This window comes from Ictalurus punctatus, chromosome 20 (genome assembly GCF_001660625.3).
Source record: "Ictalurus punctatus breed USDA103 chromosome 20, Coco_2.0, whole genome shotgun sequence".
NCBI lineage: Eukaryota > Metazoa > Chordata > Actinopteri > Siluriformes > Ictaluridae > Ictalurus > Ictalurus punctatus.
In genome coordinates, this window is record NC_030435.2 from 17,740,310 (window position 1) to 17,762,651 (window position 22,342).

Sequence of the window (22,342 nt, forward strand, 5' to 3'; positions counted from 1 at the left end):
ACCATCACACTTCCACCACCATGCTTGACCGTAGGTATGATGTTCTTTTTGTGGAATTATGTGTTTGGTTTACGCCAAATGTAAAAGGACCCCTGTCTTCCAAACAGTTCCACTTTCGACTCCTCAATCCACAGATCATTCTCCCAAAATGTTTGAGGATCATCACACTGTGTTTTTGCAAAATATGGAGATAATGGCTCTTGCTGTGGTTCTATGGCATCCCAAAGCCTTTGAAATAGCTTTGTAACCCTTCCCAGACTGATGTATTTCAATCACCTTCTTCTTCATCATTTCTGGAATTTCTTTCAGCTTTATCACAGTGTGTTACTGGGTAGGACCTTTTAACCAACTTCATGCTGCTGAAAAATTCTGATCCGATTGAAAAGTGTTGATTTGACTGAACAGGGTTTGAAGTAATCAGGCCTGGTTGTGTCTAGTCCAGCTGAACCCCATTACGAATGCAGTTTCATAGACTTGGGGAATTAGTAACCACGGGGCAAATACATTTTCAGACAGGCCCAGTTGGTACTGGATAACTTTTTTGCTTAACTGTATTTAATGGTTACTCAGGTTGCCTTTGTTTTATCTTAGATTTTGTTTTCATGTCTGAAACTATTTAGTATGAGATATACACAAAAACAGAAGAAATCAGGCAAAAACATTTTCACAGCAAACATAAATAAACTCTTATAACTCGGTGATCTGTAAAGCTCAGTGTGTTTATTGAGAGTCGCGTTGTCTTTAAGAAGCCTAATGGCGGTCAGTCCTTCACTCGGGCGGGGCGGAAAGACTGGTGTGTGTGTGTGTGCGTGTGCGAGTATAACACCAGCAGCTGCTTTCTGATCCACACGGTAAGACCAGACTCGCCTTTGCTCTTTTGTGTTAAAAAATGAAGACTGTGGAGAAAAGTGTGAGGAGGTAGGATAACAAAATATACTTAAAGAACAGAAAGAAACATATTTTTAAAAAGCCACTTTATTAGTGTATGATGGATTAAACCTGTTGGTCGCGTGCTCTGAGGTGCATTCCTGTAAGGTAGATGTGTGTGTGTGTGTGTGTGTGTGTGTGTGTGTGTTCAGGTTTATAGTTGGTGTGCAAACCTTGTGTCTGAGTCTATAAGGCATGCTGGAAACATTGCGACTATGTGCAGAATTTATACATAACCCATATAACTGTACTGATGTAGCATACAAACCTAATCAGACATAGATTATAATAAATCATAAACGCATGAGTTTCATCATCATCATCATCATCATCAACATCATCATCAATATCATCATCATTGTCTACCTTCGTTTGTTGCTTCATATGGAGGTGAAGGAGCTTTTCCATTTTTTACTTTTAGTTTAGTTCTGTTTGAATTCTGAGCTTGTGCATAAAGATGGCTGTATGGAGAACGTATTGAAATAAGTAAATAAATAAACAAACAAATAAACTGACAAAACACAGCTAAAGTGTTTGGAGAAAAGGCCACATGTTAATGTCACACACTCTCCTGTTTCAATATTATGAAGTACAAATTTAGAATTTTTACTTTGTGCATGAAGATGGCTAAATCGAGACACCTGGGACAGATAGATAGACAGACAGACAGACAGACAGACAGACAGATAGATAAACAAGCAATCCATAAGACGGTTCTGAAAATGGTAATACACAAACACAACTGCAGTGGTTTTAGAAATGTTAATGTTACACACTTTTTGTATCAGTATTAAAGGGTTTTATAATAATAATAATAATAATAATAATCATCATCATCAGAATATGCCACAAGAGGTTATTGGAAATGATAATAAAATATAACTCCAGTCAAAGAGCTGTTAATGTTACATGCTTTTGGTTTCAGTATTGTGACGACCTAATTTGGATTTTTTTTTTATGTGGATTTTGAGTTTGTGCATGAGGACAGCTGTATAATACCTGTATAACACCTGAAATGAAACAGCAGCAACAACAACAACAAGCAAGCAAGCAAACAACAACAACAACAATAATAAAAGTGATAATCATATGCCGCAGGACTGTATTGAAAATGGTAATAAAAAACAACTCTGGTGGTTGTAGAAAAAGCCCCACACTAAGGTTACACACTTTTTATTTCAGTATTATGAAGAACATGTATTATGCATGAGGACACTTGTATGGAAACACTGATATGGCAAACAATGATGGTGATGATGATAATAATAATAATAATAATAATAATAATAATAACATTTGCCTCACACCTCCAAGGTTGCGGTGGTTGATTCCCGCCTCCGCCCTTTGTGCATGAAGCTTGCATGTTCTCACCGTGCTTCAGGGGTTTCCTCCAGGTACTCCAGTTTCCTTCCCTAGTCCAAAGTCATGTGCTATAGGCTGATTGGCATCTCTAAATCGGCCGTAGTGTGTGAATGGGTGTGTGAATGTGTGAAAGTGTATTGTGCCTTGTGATGGGTTGGTACCCTGTCCAGGGTGTCCCTTGCCTTGTGCCCTGAGTCCCCAGAGATAGGCGCCAGGCTTTCCGTGACCCTGTGAAAGATAAGCAGTACAGAAAATGGATGAATGGATGGATAGTAATGATAATAATAATAATAATAATAATAATAATAATAATAAAACAAAACACAACTCCAGTAGCTGTAGAAAAGGCCCCCACATTAATGTTATTTGCTTTTTTTGTAATGTTATTATGAAGACAGGAAAGCGCCTGTAGTACCACAGCAGCCTCTCAGTCTCTCCCAGTGTGTATGTTTAACTCCTCTCTGTGTTTACCTTGTAGGTGTGTATGAATGTATATATACCGGAGTGGTGAGGATGAGGTCGGCTCTCCTCCTCCTCCTCCCTCTCTCCTCACTCTTCTCCCTCCTCCTGTTCTCCCACATCCCAATCATCTCCGCCTGTAACAAAGCTCTGTGCGCCAGTGACGTGAGCAAGTGCCTCCTACAGGTGAGCCGAGACCCAGCGTCATTTCCTCTCCTTCCCTCCACCTGCTTTTCATCTATAGTGCACTTGAGCGTAAAGAGACCTGCATGGAATTTTACAGATGAGTATATCTGACTTCCCGGAGGTGGTGTGCTGTTTTGACACAGGCCTGTTGTTCAGTATGACATGCGGTTGAAACATTTTTGTGTCTAAAAGTTGTTCATTTTACAGCAAATTGTTCATGTGTAAGGGGTTGTGCTGAAAAGAAACAAATATGAGGTTGTGGTATGACGCGTTACAGCCCTGAAGTTGATTATACCACAGCAATTGACCAACGATCGCAATGTTGTTGTTTTTTTATTAATTAAAGATTGATCATAGTTTTTATCACATTATAGCTACATGTACTGCAGTGTTGAACATCCATGAAGCTTAGTTCCTGTTATTAAGTTACAGCAGCTATAAACAGTCATTCCCTCACGTTCTCTTGAATTTATTGAGATGGATAAATGCAGCTTGTCATGTTACTGAGAAATCACAGTAGTCCAAGTGAGAAAAATCTCTCTCCCATGTCAATCACAGCGACACTAGCCAATCACAGTTGTCTATGAGCTCTTGTATGAGGAAGAGGGTAGAGATCGAATGTGTTACTATGCCCAGTGATGCAGCGTGAGAGAAAAGATGCATTTTGCTGGCTTTAGACGTCGCAGAGGAAGCATGTGTTTACCTTCACCCTCATTAGTTGGTTGCTGTCGTATGATGGGGAGAGTTGGCTGCTGGGTGGAAATTGGAAAAGTGTAACGTTGTGAACCCTTAACCTTTCCCATAGAGGGAAACCGTCTGACTGTTACAAAGTGCTGGCAGACACTGGAGTATGCATTTTTCTCTGTTAAAAAGCATATTTTAAAAAATCGTTTATTATGTGTAGTTTCCACTATACAATTCCCTGTGAATTAGTTGTTACTATAGAATAATATAGGTATAATATTATCCAGGGGGGCATGGTGGCCTTCCATGCAACTCCGGGGTTGGGGGTTTGAATCCCGCCTCTGCCCTGTGTGCGCAGAGTTTGTATGTTCTCACCATGCTTCAGCGGTTTCCTCTGGGTATTCTGGTTTCCTCCCCCAGGCCAAAGACCTGCTTTGTACTGTAGGCTGTTTGGCATTTCCAAATTATCCGAAGTGTGTGAGTGTGAGGCGATTGTGCACCTCATTTTTTTGAAAACTCATGTCATCCATCCATCCATTTTCCATACCGCTTATCTGACACAGGGTTGCGGGGGAACCTGGAGCCTATCCCAGGGAACATGGGGAACAATGCGGAGGACACCCTGGACGGGGTTCCAACCCATAACAGGGCACAATCACACACACACACTCACACAAACAGCCTACAACACATGTCTTTGGACTCGGGGAGGAAACTGGGGTACCCAGAGAAAACCCCAAAAAGCACAGGGAGAACATACAAACTCCACACACACAGGGTAGGGGCGGGATATGAACCCGCAACCCTGGAGGTGCGAGGCAAGTGTACTAACCACTATAGAAATGCAGGTTTTGCTCTTGGTTTGTGTCTTAGAACACAATGAATCCAATACTATAACTGTATTCCTTCTTTATCTGCGCTGCTTTCTATGTCAGTAGTTAGGCTGACAATGAGTAATGTTTTGAACATGAGTTTGTGTGTGAAACTGAAATTATTTACTGGCGCTTTAAAGTGTACCGTTTTTATCCATTTTTATTTTACAATGAATTACTTTTAAATATGTACTCTATTTTAACTGCGTGTTTGACATTTGTGTCTGATCCTTCATAGACACGGGAGGACATGAGTCAGTATCAGCTGTGTGTGTATGTGTGTGTGTGTGTGTGTGTGCGTGTGGCCATGTTGTGAAAGCTTTGTGAGTCAGATCTCAGTCGGGATGTTATGTTTATGGTGAGCATGTGTTTCTCCTAAAGTCGAGGGAAAGAGTGTGGGGGTGGGAGGCAGAAAAGTGGAAAGAGAGACAAAGTAAAGGATTGAGAAAACAACAAAGGGAAATGAAACCCAGAAAGAGACGGATAAAGGAGATGAGTGAGAAAGAACAGCAAACAAAAGAGAGGAGAACCAGAGACCGAAGGGAAATGTGAAACCGAGACGGTAAAGTCGAGGGATGGAAAAAAGAAAAGAAATAGCAGATAGATATGGAAGAGGTTGAGAGAAGAATAGATGGAGCACATAGTCAGATAAAGCTTGTGCTTTGTAAGGCATTCATTTATTTCTTTTATCCCTCTCCAGTGCAGGGTTGTGACGTACTTCTTTACGGAATGCATTCTCTCTCTCTCTCTCTTTTTTTCCCTCCACATTTCTTCACTATCAGACCTGTCTCTAATGTTCTCTTTAATCTTCCTGTGTGCTGAGTGAAGATTTATAACATGAAAGAGGGGTTAAGGATTTCTCATAGCTTGCACTAACTACTACACCTGGATGGAAGCTGATTGTATATGTCAGTGTTGCTAGCTTTATTAACAGATGTCCATGTCGCGCCATCTACTTTTCTGGGAATATTTATTTCACATAATAATAATGCGGGGCAATATGACCTAAGACTGGGTGATATAACAATATTATACTTATTTTGTGATGTACAGTGAGGGGAAATACTGTCCTGTCTGAAACTATTGGAACAGTAAGGCCAATTCTATTATCTTTGCTGTGGACTGAAGACAGTTGGGTTTGAGATCAAAAAATGAATATGTGAAGAGAGTTTAGAATTTCAGCTTTTATTTCCTGGTATTTACATGTAGCTGTGTTAAAACGACATAGATCATAAGACTTTTGTGTCGAGGAAAGATATTGGAACATGTGACTAACAAGTGTTTCTTATTAACCAGATGTTTCCTGTTAGATTGATTGTTTAAACAATAAATAGCTCTGAACTTCTACTCTACTCAATTTACTCGTACTCCTCTGAGTTTTAGCCTTCAGTTTCACTCGTGAAAACTGCATTTGTTGTTAATAAAAGGATAAGCCAACATGAAGACCAGAGAGCTGCCTATGGGAGAAAAGTAAACCATTTTGAAGCTGAAAAAAGAGGGAAAATCAATCAAAAGCATTGCACAAATATTGGGCGTAGCCAATACAACACTTTGGAATGTCCTGAAAAGGAACAAAACCACTGGTGTACTGAACAACAGACACAGAATGGGTTGGCTGTGAGAGAAAAACCCAATAATAACAGTAGGTGACATCACCAACAACCTCTACAGGGCAGGGGTGAATGTATCACAATCCAACATTCGAAGAAGACTTTGAGAGCAGAAATATAGAGGCCATACCACAAGATGCAAACCACTCATCAGCAGTAAGAATCAGAAAGCCAGATTTGAATTAGCAAAGAAATACAGAGCCAACACAACAAAGGACTTTATAAAGGGGAAAAAATGGAAGGTTTTACACTTTTTAGTCACCAGACCTTAACCCATTTGAGCAGCATTTCACCTCCTGAAGAAGAGACTGAAGGGAGAAAACTGCTGAAATGAACAACAACTGAAAGAGGCTGCGGTAAAAGCCTGGAAAAGCATCACAAAAGAAGAAAACAACAATTTGGTGATATCAGTGATTGGAATTGAGGGATTTGCAACCAAATATTAAATGTTATTTACTTTAATTTACTTCAAGACTTCTCTGTTCCTATACTTTTGCTCACCTAAAAATTTAAGTGCTCTGATACAAAAGGTTCTATGTTTTGTGTTGTTTAACACATCTTGATGTAAATACCAGGAAATGAAAGCAGAAATTCTGATCTGTTATCTCATGTCCATCTTTTGATCTCAAACCCAAATGTCTTTGGTGTATAGCGCAAACAACAAATGAATTGGCCTTGCCATTCCAATATTTTCAGAAGGGACTGTACACACGAATAAAATTCTAGCATTTTAAAGTTTCGTTAGTCCAAAAGTGAAATACGTTAAAGTTAGCATTCAGAGATTTCATTCCGACTGTGGTGCAGGACCATCACAGACATATTGACCGTTTACATTTAAATACAAACAGAATAGATGAGGGTTATGCTCATTTCGCTACGGTATGTAGCTATCGAACAATTTAATCATTTACTGTGTGTGGAAATCATATAGTACTTAGCTAGCTTAGCTTAGTTTTTGAAATCTTATCCAGCATAATATTTGCAGAAAGCTTAATCAAGTTTGAAATGTAAATAAAAATATCCCTATGTCATTTTGGTGAAATATTTTTATGTTTTCTAATTTGAGGTTTCGAACTTTGTTATAGACAGAAAACCCTTATTCTGGCCAAAAACCCCATATTTTCGCCCAGAATTCAGCCTCAGCAACATCCGCTGGGTTTCCCAGACCTAATTCTAATTGAAGGTCTATTTGTGGTTACTCTGCTTCTTTTAAAATAGCACACCGCTAACAACTTATCCAGTTATTGTGAGATTCAAGCAAGGTTTTACAACCAGGTAGCGACCATGAGCATTTTATCAGTCAGTCAAATTACGCCTAAAGCCCTGAAAGGGGGTAATTGTGTTTTATAACAGCTGCAGTTCCTATACAATTCACTCAGCATAAGTCATTGTTTACCACACATACTGTAGACAACTTCAAGTATACTGATGGCCAGCCAAGCATATTTTTATCTCATTTAAAACACATTTTCATGTTCTGATTATGAAGGTTAGTGTCTGGGGAGGGAGTGATAAAACAAAAGAGTGGAAGGGACAGAGCAGAACAAACAGGTAATAAGGCTACAGAAGCACGTGCCAGACTTCTACATGTTTTGAATTTAACACAGAAAGAGGAGAGGGGGGAAAAAATGAACATTTGGTACAAAAATGCATCTTTCAAAAATTCCAAATGTTTTTTCTCGCCTAAAAATTGGGTGGTCTGATGCAAAATGTGTTATGTTGTATATGTCGGTTAACACATCTACATATAAATACCAGGAAATAAAAACTCTCTTGAAATTGTAAACTCTCTTCTTATATTCATCCTTTGATCTCAAACCCAAATATCTTCAGTCTGCAACAAAATCAAACAAATTGGCCTTGCCGTTCCGATAGTTTTGGAGAGGACCGTACATACAAATGCGGAAAATATTTCCGTTTATGAGAAAGTCTGTAGTTTTCAGAACTGCAGTACTTTTCTGTGAAAGCGTGAAAGAGACTACCATTTTGTTTTCATCGAATGACCATTCAGTACTTATTAATTATTTAGTGCCAAACGATAGTGATGGGAAAATATACAGTACATTAATTACAACTATGCAATGTTTATTTTTTGTAGGACTATTTTAATGTTCAATATTTACAAACTAAAAACTAAAATAGAGTGCCTAAGACTTTTGCAAAGTACTCTATATATAAATGCTTAAAAAATTGTTCTCATGTGGCTTGCAACTGGTGTCATTATAAAAGACATTTCAAGCAACAAGTAGCAATCATAGTGAAAGTGAAGGAGCTTCCTAAAGTTCTCACGTACAACATTATTAAACAAAAATCAACAGAGCTATAGCGAATACTTTAAACATCCCTGTCATTACAGTTGGTTCAATGATATGCAATGGAACGTTCATGGAACCACAAGCTAATGGAAAGGACAGGTACGCCACTCAAAATTTCACTAAGCGCTCTTAGACTGTTGATAAGGAAAGTAATAGAGAAGCTAGCAATCACTAGAAAAGAGTTGCAGGACGACCTGAAAGCAGCAGGAACAACAGTTACACAGAGAACAATAAGTTCTCACAATTTTATGTTCAGTATTACAAATAAAATATTTACAGATTTCATATGTCATGTTTTTGCTAGACCGTTGTACGATTTCTGAGCAAAAACAATAATGAATAATAATGATGGGAAAATGTATTTAACAGAAAATCACACAAAGTTCTTTAAAAAAGTACGAAATTTTATTATTAATATTGAACTTTAATATTAAACCTGCATGAATAAGTACTGCATGGCTGTTTGATTTAAAAAGGAATGAATGTATTGTTTATTTCCTCATCATTATTGCTTGCCACCAAATAAAACAAATGCTGGTCTGTGACTTTCGTACTGTACTATATATATATATATATATATATATATATATATATATATATATATATATATATATATATATATATATATATATAGTAGAAAATGTAAAAAACAATTCACAATAGCTGCGTCCCAATTCACCTACTATCTGTCCTAAATAGTATCAGAGATTAGATTTAGTAATAATAATTAAATTAGATTAAAGTAAAATAACTTTGCTTGTATTCTCTCATTTGTAAGTCGCTTTGGATAAAAGAGTCTGCTAAATGAATAAATGTAAATGTAAATGTCCCAAATCGTAGTCCCAAATCGTAGCATGTTGAAATGAATATCACAAAGGTTCCCAGATGGTCTACTATTTCCGGTCCATTTTCAAACTGTGGCTCCGTGGACACTTTTTCAGCTAATATTGCCCACAACTCCTTGCATGAGGGAGGAAGAGTTATGTCATGGTTTGCTCCACCATAATTCAACACGGAAACATGGCGGACAAGTGTAACATCGGCGATGCATCTTCGGTATTAAATGTAATAGTATAAATGATATAAGGTATAATGAATGAAGAAAAGGTGAAATGTAATGAGGAGTTTGTTTATGGTGACGGTGTGCGTAACTAGGCAACATGACGTATTAGTATGCCCCAGTACTTGCATACTCTTTTGATACACACTCAAACATATGTACTATACCTTCACAAAAAGAGTAAATACTTATAGTGCATACTCTAAGTGATGGGAAAGGGGAGAAGTGTGAGCACAACTAAAGCTTTTTTGATAATAAAACACCACATACAACTGCGACAATAAAATAATTGCATTTAAAACTAGTAGGTTAGATGAAAAAAATAATTTAATCAAAAACTGCGCGTTCTTAAAGTGCTGAGTATCTAGTTTCATATGAGCCATTAACCATGACTGTGGAGTGTGACATCACAAATAAATTAAATACTGGACACAGGCATGCCAACACAGGATGAAATTCCATTTTTTGGCCTTTGGTAAAAACAGTGTCAGCCATGATATGGCGCCCCTGGAGCAGAGAAGGTTAAGTGCCTAGCGCAAGGGCCCAGTGGTGGCAGTTTGGCAGTGCTGGGGCTTAAACCCCCAAACTTCTGATCAGTAACCCAGAGCCTTAACCGTTGAGCAACCACTGTCCCGAGTAGGGCATCAAACAAGACAGTACTACACTCACTGAACGAGGGGAGGAGGAGTCAATGAGGAGTGGATTTTAAATCAGGAATGTCTGCAATAAGCACAGAAATGCATGAAGTGATTTCTTTGCCATTCTGCACACTACATGGTGTCCCAAAAGGTTCCATATTTAGGGGAATATGTTTGCCAGCACCACTTTGGGTGTGCCTTAGTCAGTGGATGTTCATGGACGTCCAATTCTCGGGTCGGTCCGCAACACTTCCAGTCTTTTTGAATTTGTTAATAAGTTTGTCAACAGAGTTGCGTGTGACGTGCGACAGCTTCCCGATCCAAGCCATAAGAATAATATTTCACTTCTAAAGCACTTATACTTAAAAATAATAATTGCGCCAGATTGCGTTGAATTCTGAGCAAGTTCTGCTTCTGACATCTACGTTGACTTGATCTCTCCACTTGATCTTGTACATGAATGGAACGTTCATTTCAAGGCAAAACAGCAAGGGCAAGTCAACGAGTGCATGTTAACAACAGTATTGAAAAGGAGCATTTCTCGACTCTTGTGCGCACACACACACACACACACACACACACACACACAAACATCTGGAAGCTACTTTCTTCTTGAACCACGTCTTTCTCCCTCTCTTTCAACCTGTAATTACCTATAAATATGTCCATGAATCTGCTCACTTTCCTCACTGGGTCATTTTCAGATGCGTGATTGTTTTCTGTTTTCCATCATACATGATTTTTGTGTAAAGAGCCTAGAGTTACACTGATATTTCCATTTCTCCATTTCTTCATTTTTTGCTGTTTCCGTCCCCACTACTCCTGTATTTATCCGTGTGTCTGACTATTCCAGACTTCCTTTGGATAGTTTTATTCATTCGTGGCAAGTCTTGGACATGCTGATGTTTGTCTTTCCTTTGAGCATGTAATTCCAAGTGAGTCAGACTGTATTTAACTGTGAGGACGGTCATATTGAAGGCTGTTCAGGATGCAACTATTACTCAGAAATCCTAAAACTGGTCTGGAGTGTTTGCATTTTATGTATATCACAGAAGCACATCTTTGTATATGTATGTGTGTGTGTGTGTGTGTGTGTGTGTGTGTGTGTGTGTGTGTGTGTGTGTGTGTGTGTGTGCAGGGCCTGTGTCAGTGTCGGCCATCAGAAGGAAACTGCTCCTGCTGTAAAGAGTGTATGCTGTGTTTGAGCACACTATGGGAAGAGTGCTGTGACTGTGTGGGTGAGTCGATATTAATCAGTAATCAGTACACAGCAGAAGTTACAAATCAACCCTGAACGACTTGCACGTTAATCTTTATAATTAACTTGTGATCTTCGGTGGCGTCCAAGATTTAATTTGTAAAAAAAAAAAGAAGTTATCAAGTTAGCTTTTTTAGTTATGTCTTATTGACATATTTGTCTACTTTAACTTTCAATGGTTTCCAGCATTATCTACCGACGATGCCATTAGATCCCGCTGATTGTGTTACTAGTGAGGCTGAGCCTAGCCTCCTCGCTACCTAAAAAGAGCGGTGCAGCATGACTTTAGTCATCTCCTTGTCATCTGTATACTCCGCTAAAACAGATCAACGCTTCAGTGTTTATGCGAATACCACCATCAATGTTTTCATGTTTGTCATCTCACAGATTGCTGACTCACTGAGCTGAGTCGCTGCCGTAACTCGGAGCAGCTCTGTTATACGTATAGCTGTACTCAGTGCTTGAAGTGGGAAAAAAAATGCCAGTAGTCCCCTTATTCACATGATGGAGTGTGTATTGGCCAGTATCAATTCAATTCAATTCAATTTTATTTGTATATATGTAAAACAAAGAAAGTAAATGTTCGATATTTTGAATATTTAATATTCAAGATTCTGGACTATTTCTAGGTCCCTATTTAATATAAGCCAATGTGTAATATTGACCATGTTAACTGCTTTGTAGAAAAGGTCAGATTTTCCTCATGTCTCTTCTATTGAAGCACGTGTTCAGACGACACTGCAATGGATTTGATCTAAAATGGATCATTGGGTTTTGCACAAACTTGCGGATTCCGTGCCGGCTCGAGTGCACGCTGTCATTAAAGCAAGAAACAAAAAAGGGGACGTAAAACAAATACTTAGAAATAATAATATAATAATAATATAATAATATAGTTTGTAATGAAAATTGTATTATTAGGGGCACACGGTGGCTTAGTGGTTCGCCTCACACCTCCAGGGTTGGGGGTTCAATTCCCGCCACAGGACACGCTGTATCTGCAGAGCTTGCATGTTATGCAACCGGATACCTCCAGGTACTCTGGTTTCCTCCCCCCAGCCCAAAGACATGCATGATAGACTGATTAGCATGTCCAAAGCGTATGAATGGGTGTTTGAAAGTTTATGTGATTGCGCCCTGCAATGGATCGGCACCCTGTCCAAAGGTGTACCCCACCTTGTGCCCCATGCTCCCTGGGATAGGCTCCAGGTTCCCCGTGACCCTGTAGGATAAGCGGTATAAAAAATGGATGGATGATTGGATGGATAGAAAATTGAACTAAATTAGAAACAAATGCAAAGTAGAAGCATTTTCACTAGTGCTCTCAGACTTTTGGACCCCACGGTACTTATGGAGCCCTGAAATAGGGAGTCATTACTTCTTTGCAAAGAAATTGCTCTGAAATACAAAATTAAAACAATAAAAATGTGCCACTTTCCAGTAACTGCACTATGTATTAAACACGGCCCCATTTCTAGCACACACGCTAATTCCGTAGGCGAGTGTGTTAGCTGATTTAGATGAGTGCTGGCTCGGACTCTGACAGGAAAGAGGGTGCAAGGTGAAACAAACCAGACACAACATCTCGTCATAACAGAGCAGTTTGACCCAAAATTACTTTTTCATCAGCGCCAGGTTTGGGAGTGTTCTCATGGTACAGGGACAAACGTAAATAAAAAGTGATATACAATATTGGCAGTTAAAGTAAGTAGATTAGCTGATGCAGGTTTTAAATGTCTGTCTCTAAGTGTTTTTTTTTTGTTTGTTTGTTTTTTTAAATGGCAAGCACCTCATGGTTTTGTACATAGTTTTGTAACTCACTCACTTATGTTTGGCCAGCTGAAGCTTCTTCTATTAACACTCAAGTAGCAAGTAATAGCAGCAATAAACACTGTCCATGTAGACATTACTGGAGGTTAGAACATTGCATGAGAACTGTAATGTTGAGAAATGCTAGACTAAAGACTAGTGAGAATGAACTACACTCTTCTGTTGGTTTTTGCACAGAAGGAAGAATACTAGTAAACAGGAACGCTTGTTATATGACCTAGCATGATGGCTAATCCTCTCTGATAAAAATACATCAGTATAAGTCTCAGTTTTGGAGTCCATATCAGATTATTTGTTGGTAATAAGTGTCTTTAAGCAAATTCTGATGAAACCAGTATAAAGAAGCCATGCTGGGGCTGATTTCTTTCTAGCCCAGACTATAGATTAATGCAGTTGTGTCACACAGAGTAAAACGACAATAGCTGTTTGTCTGGTTTCCAAGCTGCACTTTAAAATGTAGCATTTTCATGCAATGTTAGGACGTTTTCAGACCCGTGGATCTGTGCTTTATTCCGAAACGGGGTCTTAAATTATTACAATGTTTTATTTTCTCCTTGGCTCAGTTCGCTTTCACAAGGCAACATTTCAGAGCGTACCAAAATATTTTTATGCAAGTCACATGTGAGTAAACTGTCCTCTCATTGGCCAAGATTGATAGACAGCAACTCCATGAACTTATTGTGGCTTTTTAGCTGTAATTTTAGCTGTAGTTATTATAATTGATCTCATATATATATTCCACGGAGCGATTAGAGCCCAGCTCCTTGAGACGCTCGCTAAACACTTTGTAAATCTCTGTGTTTTTATGCATTTATGAAAAGTGTTCACAATTATGTTGGTCAGACCAAATTTCCTTGAGGAGTTTTACTTCGTATTTGGTCCAATACAAGCTGATAGCTAAACAAATACGCTTTTTACATAACATATTTCCCCTTATGCATCGCTATAGAGGTTGGTTTGTTGGTCCGTTGGGTCGGATTGCTTTCTCACCACATGCGAACCGCTCCAGAGTTCGTTTGCAATTGGTACGAGACCACCTTGTTCAGGTGGTCTCCACCAGATTATATTGGCGCGGGACCAGTGTGCGATCGCTGTGTTTAGATATTTCTAAACCAACCGAACCTAGAAAACACGCCAGGTTCCAAAATAAATGCTCCAAACGAGCCAGGTGTGAAAGCGCTCTTAAACAAACTTACGAGCTCTGATTCTCTTTAAAACGTTCTGCTGGCGTCGTGATTGGTGTCATGAGCTGCGTCTCAAATCGAAAACTCCAAACTTACTTAAAAAATATTAACTAAATCTAGAAAACCAAGAAGACTGGTACTCAAGACTGACTTCTGGGGAGGCTTTTAAAACTCAAACACTAACTGTAGTAGGAAAACCGGTTAGCAGGGGGCGCTAAACATTCAAACTGTTGCTTTAAGGACATTTTTATGATGGATAAAATATACAGTAGGGTCGGACTATTTTGTGCTGTGTACTGTTCCTTTTGTTGCTATTTCATATAAATATGAAATGTATCTAAATACCCTATCAACACCACTTTTGTTTAATTTGTTTTTACATTATTGCCCAAAAACCATATGTGGTGTTACCATATGTGTTGCTTAGTGATTCATAAGCAATGTGTTGGATTGTCGAAGGCATGTGTAACCCGAGGAACTACAGTGAGACCCCACCCACTTCCAAAAGCACAGTCGAGGACCTCCATGCACCGATCCCATCACTCTTCAGGGCCCTCACTGATGGAGACACTCCTATCAACATGATGGTGGTGTCATTCCCCGTGGCTGACGAGCTCTCACACCACGAGAACCTCGTGTCCTTCCTGGAGTCTCTGGAGCAAGAGCATCAAAATGTTTCTCTGCCTGGGACAAGCATCCATGATACCTATGAGAAAGGTACCAGAATTAATAAAATGTTTGAATTTTAAATAAATAAATAAATAAATAAAAACATGCAAAAGCATGATGTTTTCCCATTAGTTTTAGTCATAGTCACCACAGAATAAAGACGAACTAATAAGCTTTGTCATGTGATTTATTCCACTTTGGATTTCTATTACAGCTCTCTCTTTTTCTTCCGTTGTTTCTTACTTGTTTCTTACTTGTTTTCTTGCTCATGACTGAACTCTGTGTCTGTGTAATTTGTGACAGTTATTTTTTCTCTTATTTTTTTCTCTTCTCTTTTCATGTTTTTTTCTTTATTTTTTTATTTTTTTAATTCTTTCTTTGTCTTGTCTTTTATTTTTATTTCTACCTCTGTTTTACTATTACTGCTATTACTATTTTTAAATAATTTTTTTTACCTTTTTCTCATATTTAATCTTTTCTTCTCATTTATTCGTTCTCTTCTTTTCTCTTCTTATTTCTACTCTTCTTTTCTTTCTCTCATTGTTTCTTCTTGTATTATTCATTCTCTTCTGTCATTATTTATTCTGTTATTTTTTCTCTTCTCTTCTCTATTTATTTATTCTTTTCTTTTGTTCTTTTATTTTGTCATTTATTTTGTTATTTTCTTCTCTTCTAATGTTTTTTCTTTATACTTTTAAAAAAATATTTCCTTCTCATCTTTTGTTTTTATTTCTACCTCTGTTTTATTATTACTGCTAATACTGCTATTATTTTTTAAAAATATTTTTTTCTTTTTCTATTTATCTCTTATTCTTTTCTTCTCATTTATTCTTTCTCTTCTTTTCTTATTTCTACTCTTCTTTTCTTTCTCCCATTGTTTCTTCTCGTATTATTTGCTTTCTTCTTTTCATTTATTCTTTTCTTTTCTTTTGTTATTTATTCCATTATTTTTTTCTCTTCTCTTCTCTTCTCTTCTCTTCTGGTTTTCTTTTTATTAACTACTTCCCCTTGTTCTTTCCTCCTGTCTGACAGATAACCTGTGCACGGTGGTGTATTTTGACGAGTGCGTGTCTATCCGCCAGTGTAAACAGTATTGTGAGTCGATGGGAGCATCGAAGTACCGCTGGTTCCACAATGCGTGCTGTGAGTGCGTTGGGCCCGAGTGTGTGGACTACGGCAGCAAAGCGGTCAAATGCATGAACTGTCTCTTCTGAGAGTGCTGACACACGGGATTGTGTTTCAGTACCTTATGGTCTATTAATATCATATTCCGTCTTTTATTGCTGATCATGTGTAATATGATTTTAGTTTTCTTTGCAAAACAATTGGTATGCTACATCTTTACTGACATTGTATGTTATTATTAATTTTCTGTTCTGTTCACAAATTGCAGTTTTTCTCAATTGCAAAGACACATTTCTTGAGCTCTTCACCAACTTTAAACACAAAGCCACATTCACAAAACTCTTCTAGCAATATCAAACAATGCTTTCAGATCATGCAAACAGCCGGACAATATATAAACACTACAGAGCATTCATTAGACACTGCATCAAAAAAATGAAGAACACAGCAACCAGGGCATGTAGTTACAGAAAACAAAAGGTTACTGTATATAATACAGGCATTTTGCAAATGCAGATGTTCAGTGTTGTACGGCCCAAGTGTTACATGATTGTGGAGAACCCCACGATTACTTTGTGCAAATGGTGGCATTTCCACCATGCAGGCCAAGGACTTCCACAATGGCACATAGGCTGATTATGTTCCTGCCTCTCCTTCTCCATTGTTGATGTCAACATTCAATGCGCCTGTGCACCCTGAGCTGTCTTATATTTTGTGGTTTGAGCACATCATTAGAAACAAGTGTGAACAATTTTGAGTTCTTGTGTGGTACTGATGATGACTGAATTGTAGTTTTGCTGCTTGTGTTTTTGCATTACCGAGTGCACCACAGTGCAAAATGTGTTTCAGTGAGTGAAAATGTGCTCAGAGTTTTGCAAAAAGGTGTCTAACTCCCTGAACTTGGTTAAGGTTTCGCCAAAAGAGCAGTTGATTTGACAAATGGGTTTAGGCTACTGAGCATTTGGTTCAGAAAATCAGGTTTAGTGTTTTAGAAATTGAGTGTGCTTAACCCTTTCCTGTTTGTGTGGTGTGTATCATCTAGTGTTAGTCACTAGATGGCACTCTCTTGCAAAAAGTTCTTTTTTGTTTGATCACATAGCTGAGATGAAGTGTATATACCATTAACCATTAATGCAGGAGAAGCAGTGGTTTGAAATCATATAGAAGTATTGTTATTTATATATAGTGTCAATCCATTGTTCAAATAAACCTATGCCACAAGAAATCTATACCACATAGAGTATATCTACATGCTTTCAGAGAGCTGTACAGGTTGCATTATGGTTCCCATAACTGACATTATTTAACACATTAGTTAACATGAACAAACCATGAACTTCAGCATTAATGCACCTTAACTAACATTAACAACTTAACTAACGCTTATGTTCATCGATTGATTAGTAATAAACCAAATAATCCAAAATATGATCTAATGTTCATACCATCAGTGAATAAAATGATGCCCACCATGAGCAGTATGTACAAGACCTTAATGAACAGATCAGATTGAATTTCAAGTTTCGATATGCACTGTATACACCTAGAGTTTATAAAGTTCTCATTGTAGTAAATATGCTATAGCATAAATTAGCTAGGCGCTAATTTATTTTTATTCATGGATTGGCGAGTTGACACATTAGCCAATACCGTTGTATTTCATTAACATTTAAACAAACGTCAGTCTCAGACTAAATATGTGTGTTCATGCTGCAATTCTCAAATCTGATTGATCAGAAGGTGTTAATTAATTTGCTTTAACAGCAGCTCTGGCAGTCGTTCCAGCTGCAGTACATATCACATGTTTCTATTAACGCGCTCGTTCAAATATGTTTCCCGTTTCTGCGGTATAATAACAACTTGTTCAAACTGACTTGTATAGCAAATGCTCCACATAAGCCAGATGGGTTTTTTAAAGTGTTGTTATTTAGCAAAGAAAATGACTGCTATGGTGAAGCTTTCTTTGAGGATGAATTATGAAACAAGTCTCCAGTGCCAGTGCTTTCAATAGCAGTCAGTAAGTTGTCCACCAGGAAAGTCTTCAGATTATTTAGCACTTTTTATTAAAGCATTAAATGTAACAATTCATGGTTAAGCGTACAGCATATTGTTCATTAAAAATGAAAACAAAAAACTTAAACATGGATATGCTGTTATTGGAAAACATAAACCTGTTCTTGATTATTTTCCTAAACCAGCATGCCTGTGATGTGTTTTATTCCTATATACATTCTAAACATTCCTTATGGTTTATTAAAGCTGAATTTCATCATTTCTTAACTAATGCAATAAATATGTTAATAACCAGGAATCTTAATGTACAGAGTTTTCAATGTATTCTTGTTTTGGAGATACAGTTGAGGTCATAAATTTATACACCGTGCAGAATCTGCAAAATGTTTTTACATATAGGCCACAAGACACAGTAATAACGGAATTTACACAAATGAACCAGTTCAAAAGTTTACACACGCTTCATTCTTAATATTGTGTCATTGTTGTTACCTGGATGATCAACGACTGATCAAATGGCAGTAATAAATGAAAAAAAAAGATCTTTAAACAAAATAATAACAATTTACACAAATCATGCTCTTCAAAAGTTTACATCAGTCCAGCTCTTAATGTATCCTATTGCCTTCTTAAGTATCAGTGAATGTTTGAGTCCCTCACTTACCCTTAGTGTGAAAAGATGGATCTCAATATCATATAGTCACCGTTGGAAAGGGGTCAAATATGCAGAAGATGCTGGAGAAGCAAAGAATGTGCAGGACCTGGAGGATTTTCTTGAAGAACAGTGGGCAATTTAACTGTTCAGGACAAATAAGGGACTTATGAACAACGATAATAAAACATAAACACAGGTAACGACACAGTATTAAGAATAAAGCATGTGTAAACTTTTGAACTGGTTGATTTGTGTAAATTCCATTATTATTGTGTCTTGTGGACTATATGTTATGTGAAATAGCTTATTCATGACCTTATGGCCTTAACTGTAATTTTGATAATGAGAAAATACAGGCAGTATTTACAATTGACTGATTTAGAAAAAATAAACTGGTAGATCTTTCTGAATTTCAACGTCACCAATAAACCATGCACCATTCTCATTTCAGTGTGCTTCATTTACATTACCTGACATCAGTAATGATTCATTATCTTAAAATTTTGCATTGGGAATGAGAGATCATTAGAACAGGCTAATCTGTAGAGAGGGTGTGTCAGCCATACAGGTGTGTTATTACAGTCATGAATGAAAGGAAGAAAAGGGCATGTTTGCATCATTTTAAAGCTATTCATCTTTCTGTCAGACGCTGAATACAGCCAGGTGCAAATTCATACAGTGTACTGAGACCACACGCACATACACTCCAACCTGCAGCTGTGTGTGTGTGTGTGTGTGTGTGTGTGTGTGTGTGTGTGTGTGTGTGTGTGTGTGTGTGCTTCTTACACAAAAATCACAATGTCCATGTGATATGGGACCTCTACACGAGAGTGATTTCTCTGCTCAATTCTAGGATTAGATGATTTGAGGATGAAGGGTACAGAACTGGAAACATTAAAATGATTCAGTAAACACATACAGACAGATTAAATGACACATCAAACAAATATAGACAGATTACATTGAATGAGCAAATTTATAGACAGGTTAAATGATTCAGAAAACAAATACACATTGAATGATTCATCAAGCACATATTAACAGATTAAATGATTCATCAAGCACATATAGACAGATTGAGTGATTCAGCAAACATATATAGAGAGATGAAATGACTCAGTAACCAAAAATAGACAAATGACATCATTCAGCAAATTTATAGACAGATTAAATTATTCAGAAAACATATATATAGAGAAATTAAATAACTCAGTAACCAAATATAGACAAATGACATCATTCAGCAAACTTCTAGACAGGTTAAATGATTCCACAAACATGTATGGGCATATTAAACGAATCAGTAAACAAATATAGCCAGATTAAATGATTCAGAAAACATATGGACAGATGAAATGATACACCAAGCATATATAGACAGATTAAATGATTCAGCACACACAAATGGACAAATTAAATGATTCAGCAAACAAATATAGACAGATTAAATTATACATTAAGCACTGATCAGCAAACTAAATGATTCATCTTGCACATATAGAGTGATTAAATGACTCAGCAAACAGACATAAATATACCAGTCTATGTGGTGTGGTGCCATCAAGGATACATCTTTTGTACGTTTATCAGGCCTGTATAAATTATACCTGAAAACATAAATATAGTGTACCTTTAAAATAATGTAAACTGTATAATTGTACCTTATGCATCACTGATTTACCTTTCACTCAAAAAAGCTCATTTAAGATCCACCACATGCACCTTCCCAGGTAAAGATACACAATAAATGTGGTACCACCCCAGTGACAAGGAACAGTACAATTCAGTACCTTTATTTGTGAGAATGTTGATATCAGTTAGGTTGTCTATCACAGTGGTTCTCAAACTTTTCCTGTGCAAGGCCCCCCAAATAGCATTACAATTTGACCGAAGCCCCCCTTTTGCAAGATATCTTTGAAACACATTAAAAATACAGACTTCTGAATATATCCCCCTTTTTTATTATTAATAATTACATCTTACATCTTTACATTACATTAGGAATTGACTGTGTGTGTGTGTGTGTGTGTGTGTGTGTGTGTGTGTGTGTGTGTGTGTGTGTGTGTGTCTGAGAGTGAGAAAGAGAAAACATGCATATATTTATTTTTCACACCAAATTGTTGAGGCCCCCCGGGCGCCCCCTGGCCGCGGCCCCCACTTTGAAAACCACTGGACTATCAGGCTCTGGGAAGAGTTGAGTGTTATCGTGAGTAATACAGCACCATCTTCAGGCCAGTTTGGGAGTATCTTTTCTTTATTTCTAACGCTATTGTAGTTGATGTACTTTGCTTTTAGTTGCTGAACCCAGACATGAAGACTTCAGTGACAGCTGCAGTTTGTATTTAGTTGAAAAAGGTAATGCCTGACACTGGACTAAGTGGTTTTTTAAACACTTCTCAATATGTAAAATAATAATAATAATAATAATAATAATAATAATAATAATAATAATAATAACCATCATCATCATCATAATCATTATTAATTAATAAATAAATAAATAAATTGTGATCTGACAGAACAGTAGCTGTGTCATATACCAATCTGCATGAATGTATTAGTGAACTTCCTAGGAGTTAAGCCTTAACTAGTGTTGAAGTAAGGTATATGCTCAAAGGAAATTTCTAACCAAATGTATTGGTTTGTATTATAGATTTTTGGGGCAGATAGCGGTTAGGATGTGGTCTTTCATTTTTGTGTCCTTTGTATCATCCTTTATCTGATCAAATTAAAATAATATTGTGTAAATTATTGAAACATTCACATAATGTTTATAATTGTGGCAACATTGTTTTAATTCTCTCATATGAACATTATATCTACACACCTAAAGGTTCTGCATAGAATCCTAAAGCACAGGCTTTTCCAAAACATATCCAGGCAAAAATTGTTAACCATCTTAGGAACACTCATTTCTCAGAATGAAAAGATAATTAGAGATTTTTAGTTTGTGTCACAAAAACAGTAAAACCACTAAATAATTTTAGGACAATAATCATGTGTGATCATGTGTGGCACAATGTGGTCCTTTTTATATAGTCTAGATTAGGGGTTCTCAAACGTTTGCATTTAGGAATGCCTTAAACAAACAAACAAACAAACAAACAAACAAACAAACAAACAAACATACAAAAGCATGGACCCCCTCAGTACATATTTATTTTACAAGCAAACTGTTAAAAACAATTAGGCACATTATTTAAATGTGTATAATAATTTACATTGACATTTATTCATTTAGCAGATGCTTTTATCCAAAGCTAAATGAATAAATGTAAATGTAAATTATTATATATATTTAATAATGCAATATTTATATAATATGTAATAATAATGCAAAAACAGTATGTTCTCTATTTACTGTAACCAGAATGCTTTTTTCCACCAATAGAACCCATTAAAAATATGATTAGATTCCAGTTCATATTATTAATAGGCAGAATAACATGCATAATAATTAGTCATGGTTACAACAAACAAACAAACAAACAAACA

At 37.1% G+C, this 22,342-nt stretch overlaps 1 protein-coding gene and 1 long non-coding RNA gene across 5 annotated transcripts; one reads left to right on the top strand and one right to left on the bottom strand.

The window, feature by feature from the left end:
- The first annotated feature begins 755 nt into the window (after positions 1–755).
- twsg1a (twisted gastrulation BMP signaling modulator 1a) lies at positions 756–19,292 on the top strand. Of its 3 annotated transcripts, none has more exons than XM_017496334.2 (5): positions 756–851; positions 2,768–2,934; positions 11,252–11,351; positions 14,845–15,102; positions 16,087–19,292. In XM_017496334.2, exons 2-5 carry the CDS (start codon positions 2,803–2,805, stop codon positions 16,266–16,268), a joined length of 672 nt encoding a protein of 223 aa, XP_017351823.1. In that variant the 5' UTR covers positions 756–851; positions 2,768–2,802; the 3' UTR covers positions 16,269–19,292. The 3 variants fall into 3 exon arrangements, with proteins under 3 accessions (XP_017351823.1, XP_047018533.1, XP_047018534.1); XM_047162577.1 differs by having other exon boundaries at positions 833–918; XM_047162578.2 differs by lacking the exon at positions 756–851 and adding an exon at positions 2,242–2,321.
- On the bottom strand, positions 858–2,761 carry LOC124629285 (uncharacterized). 2 transcript variants are annotated; one of them, XR_008393065.1, is made up of 2 exons: positions 2,645–2,761; positions 858–2,517 (listed from the first exon to the last, which is right to left on the bottom strand). It is a non-coding gene; the product is annotated as an uncharacterized LOC124629285 (long non-coding RNA). The 2 variants fall into 2 exon arrangements; XR_008393066.1 differs by having other exon boundaries at positions 2,705–2,750.
- Positions 19,293–22,342: the final 3,050 nt, after the last annotated feature.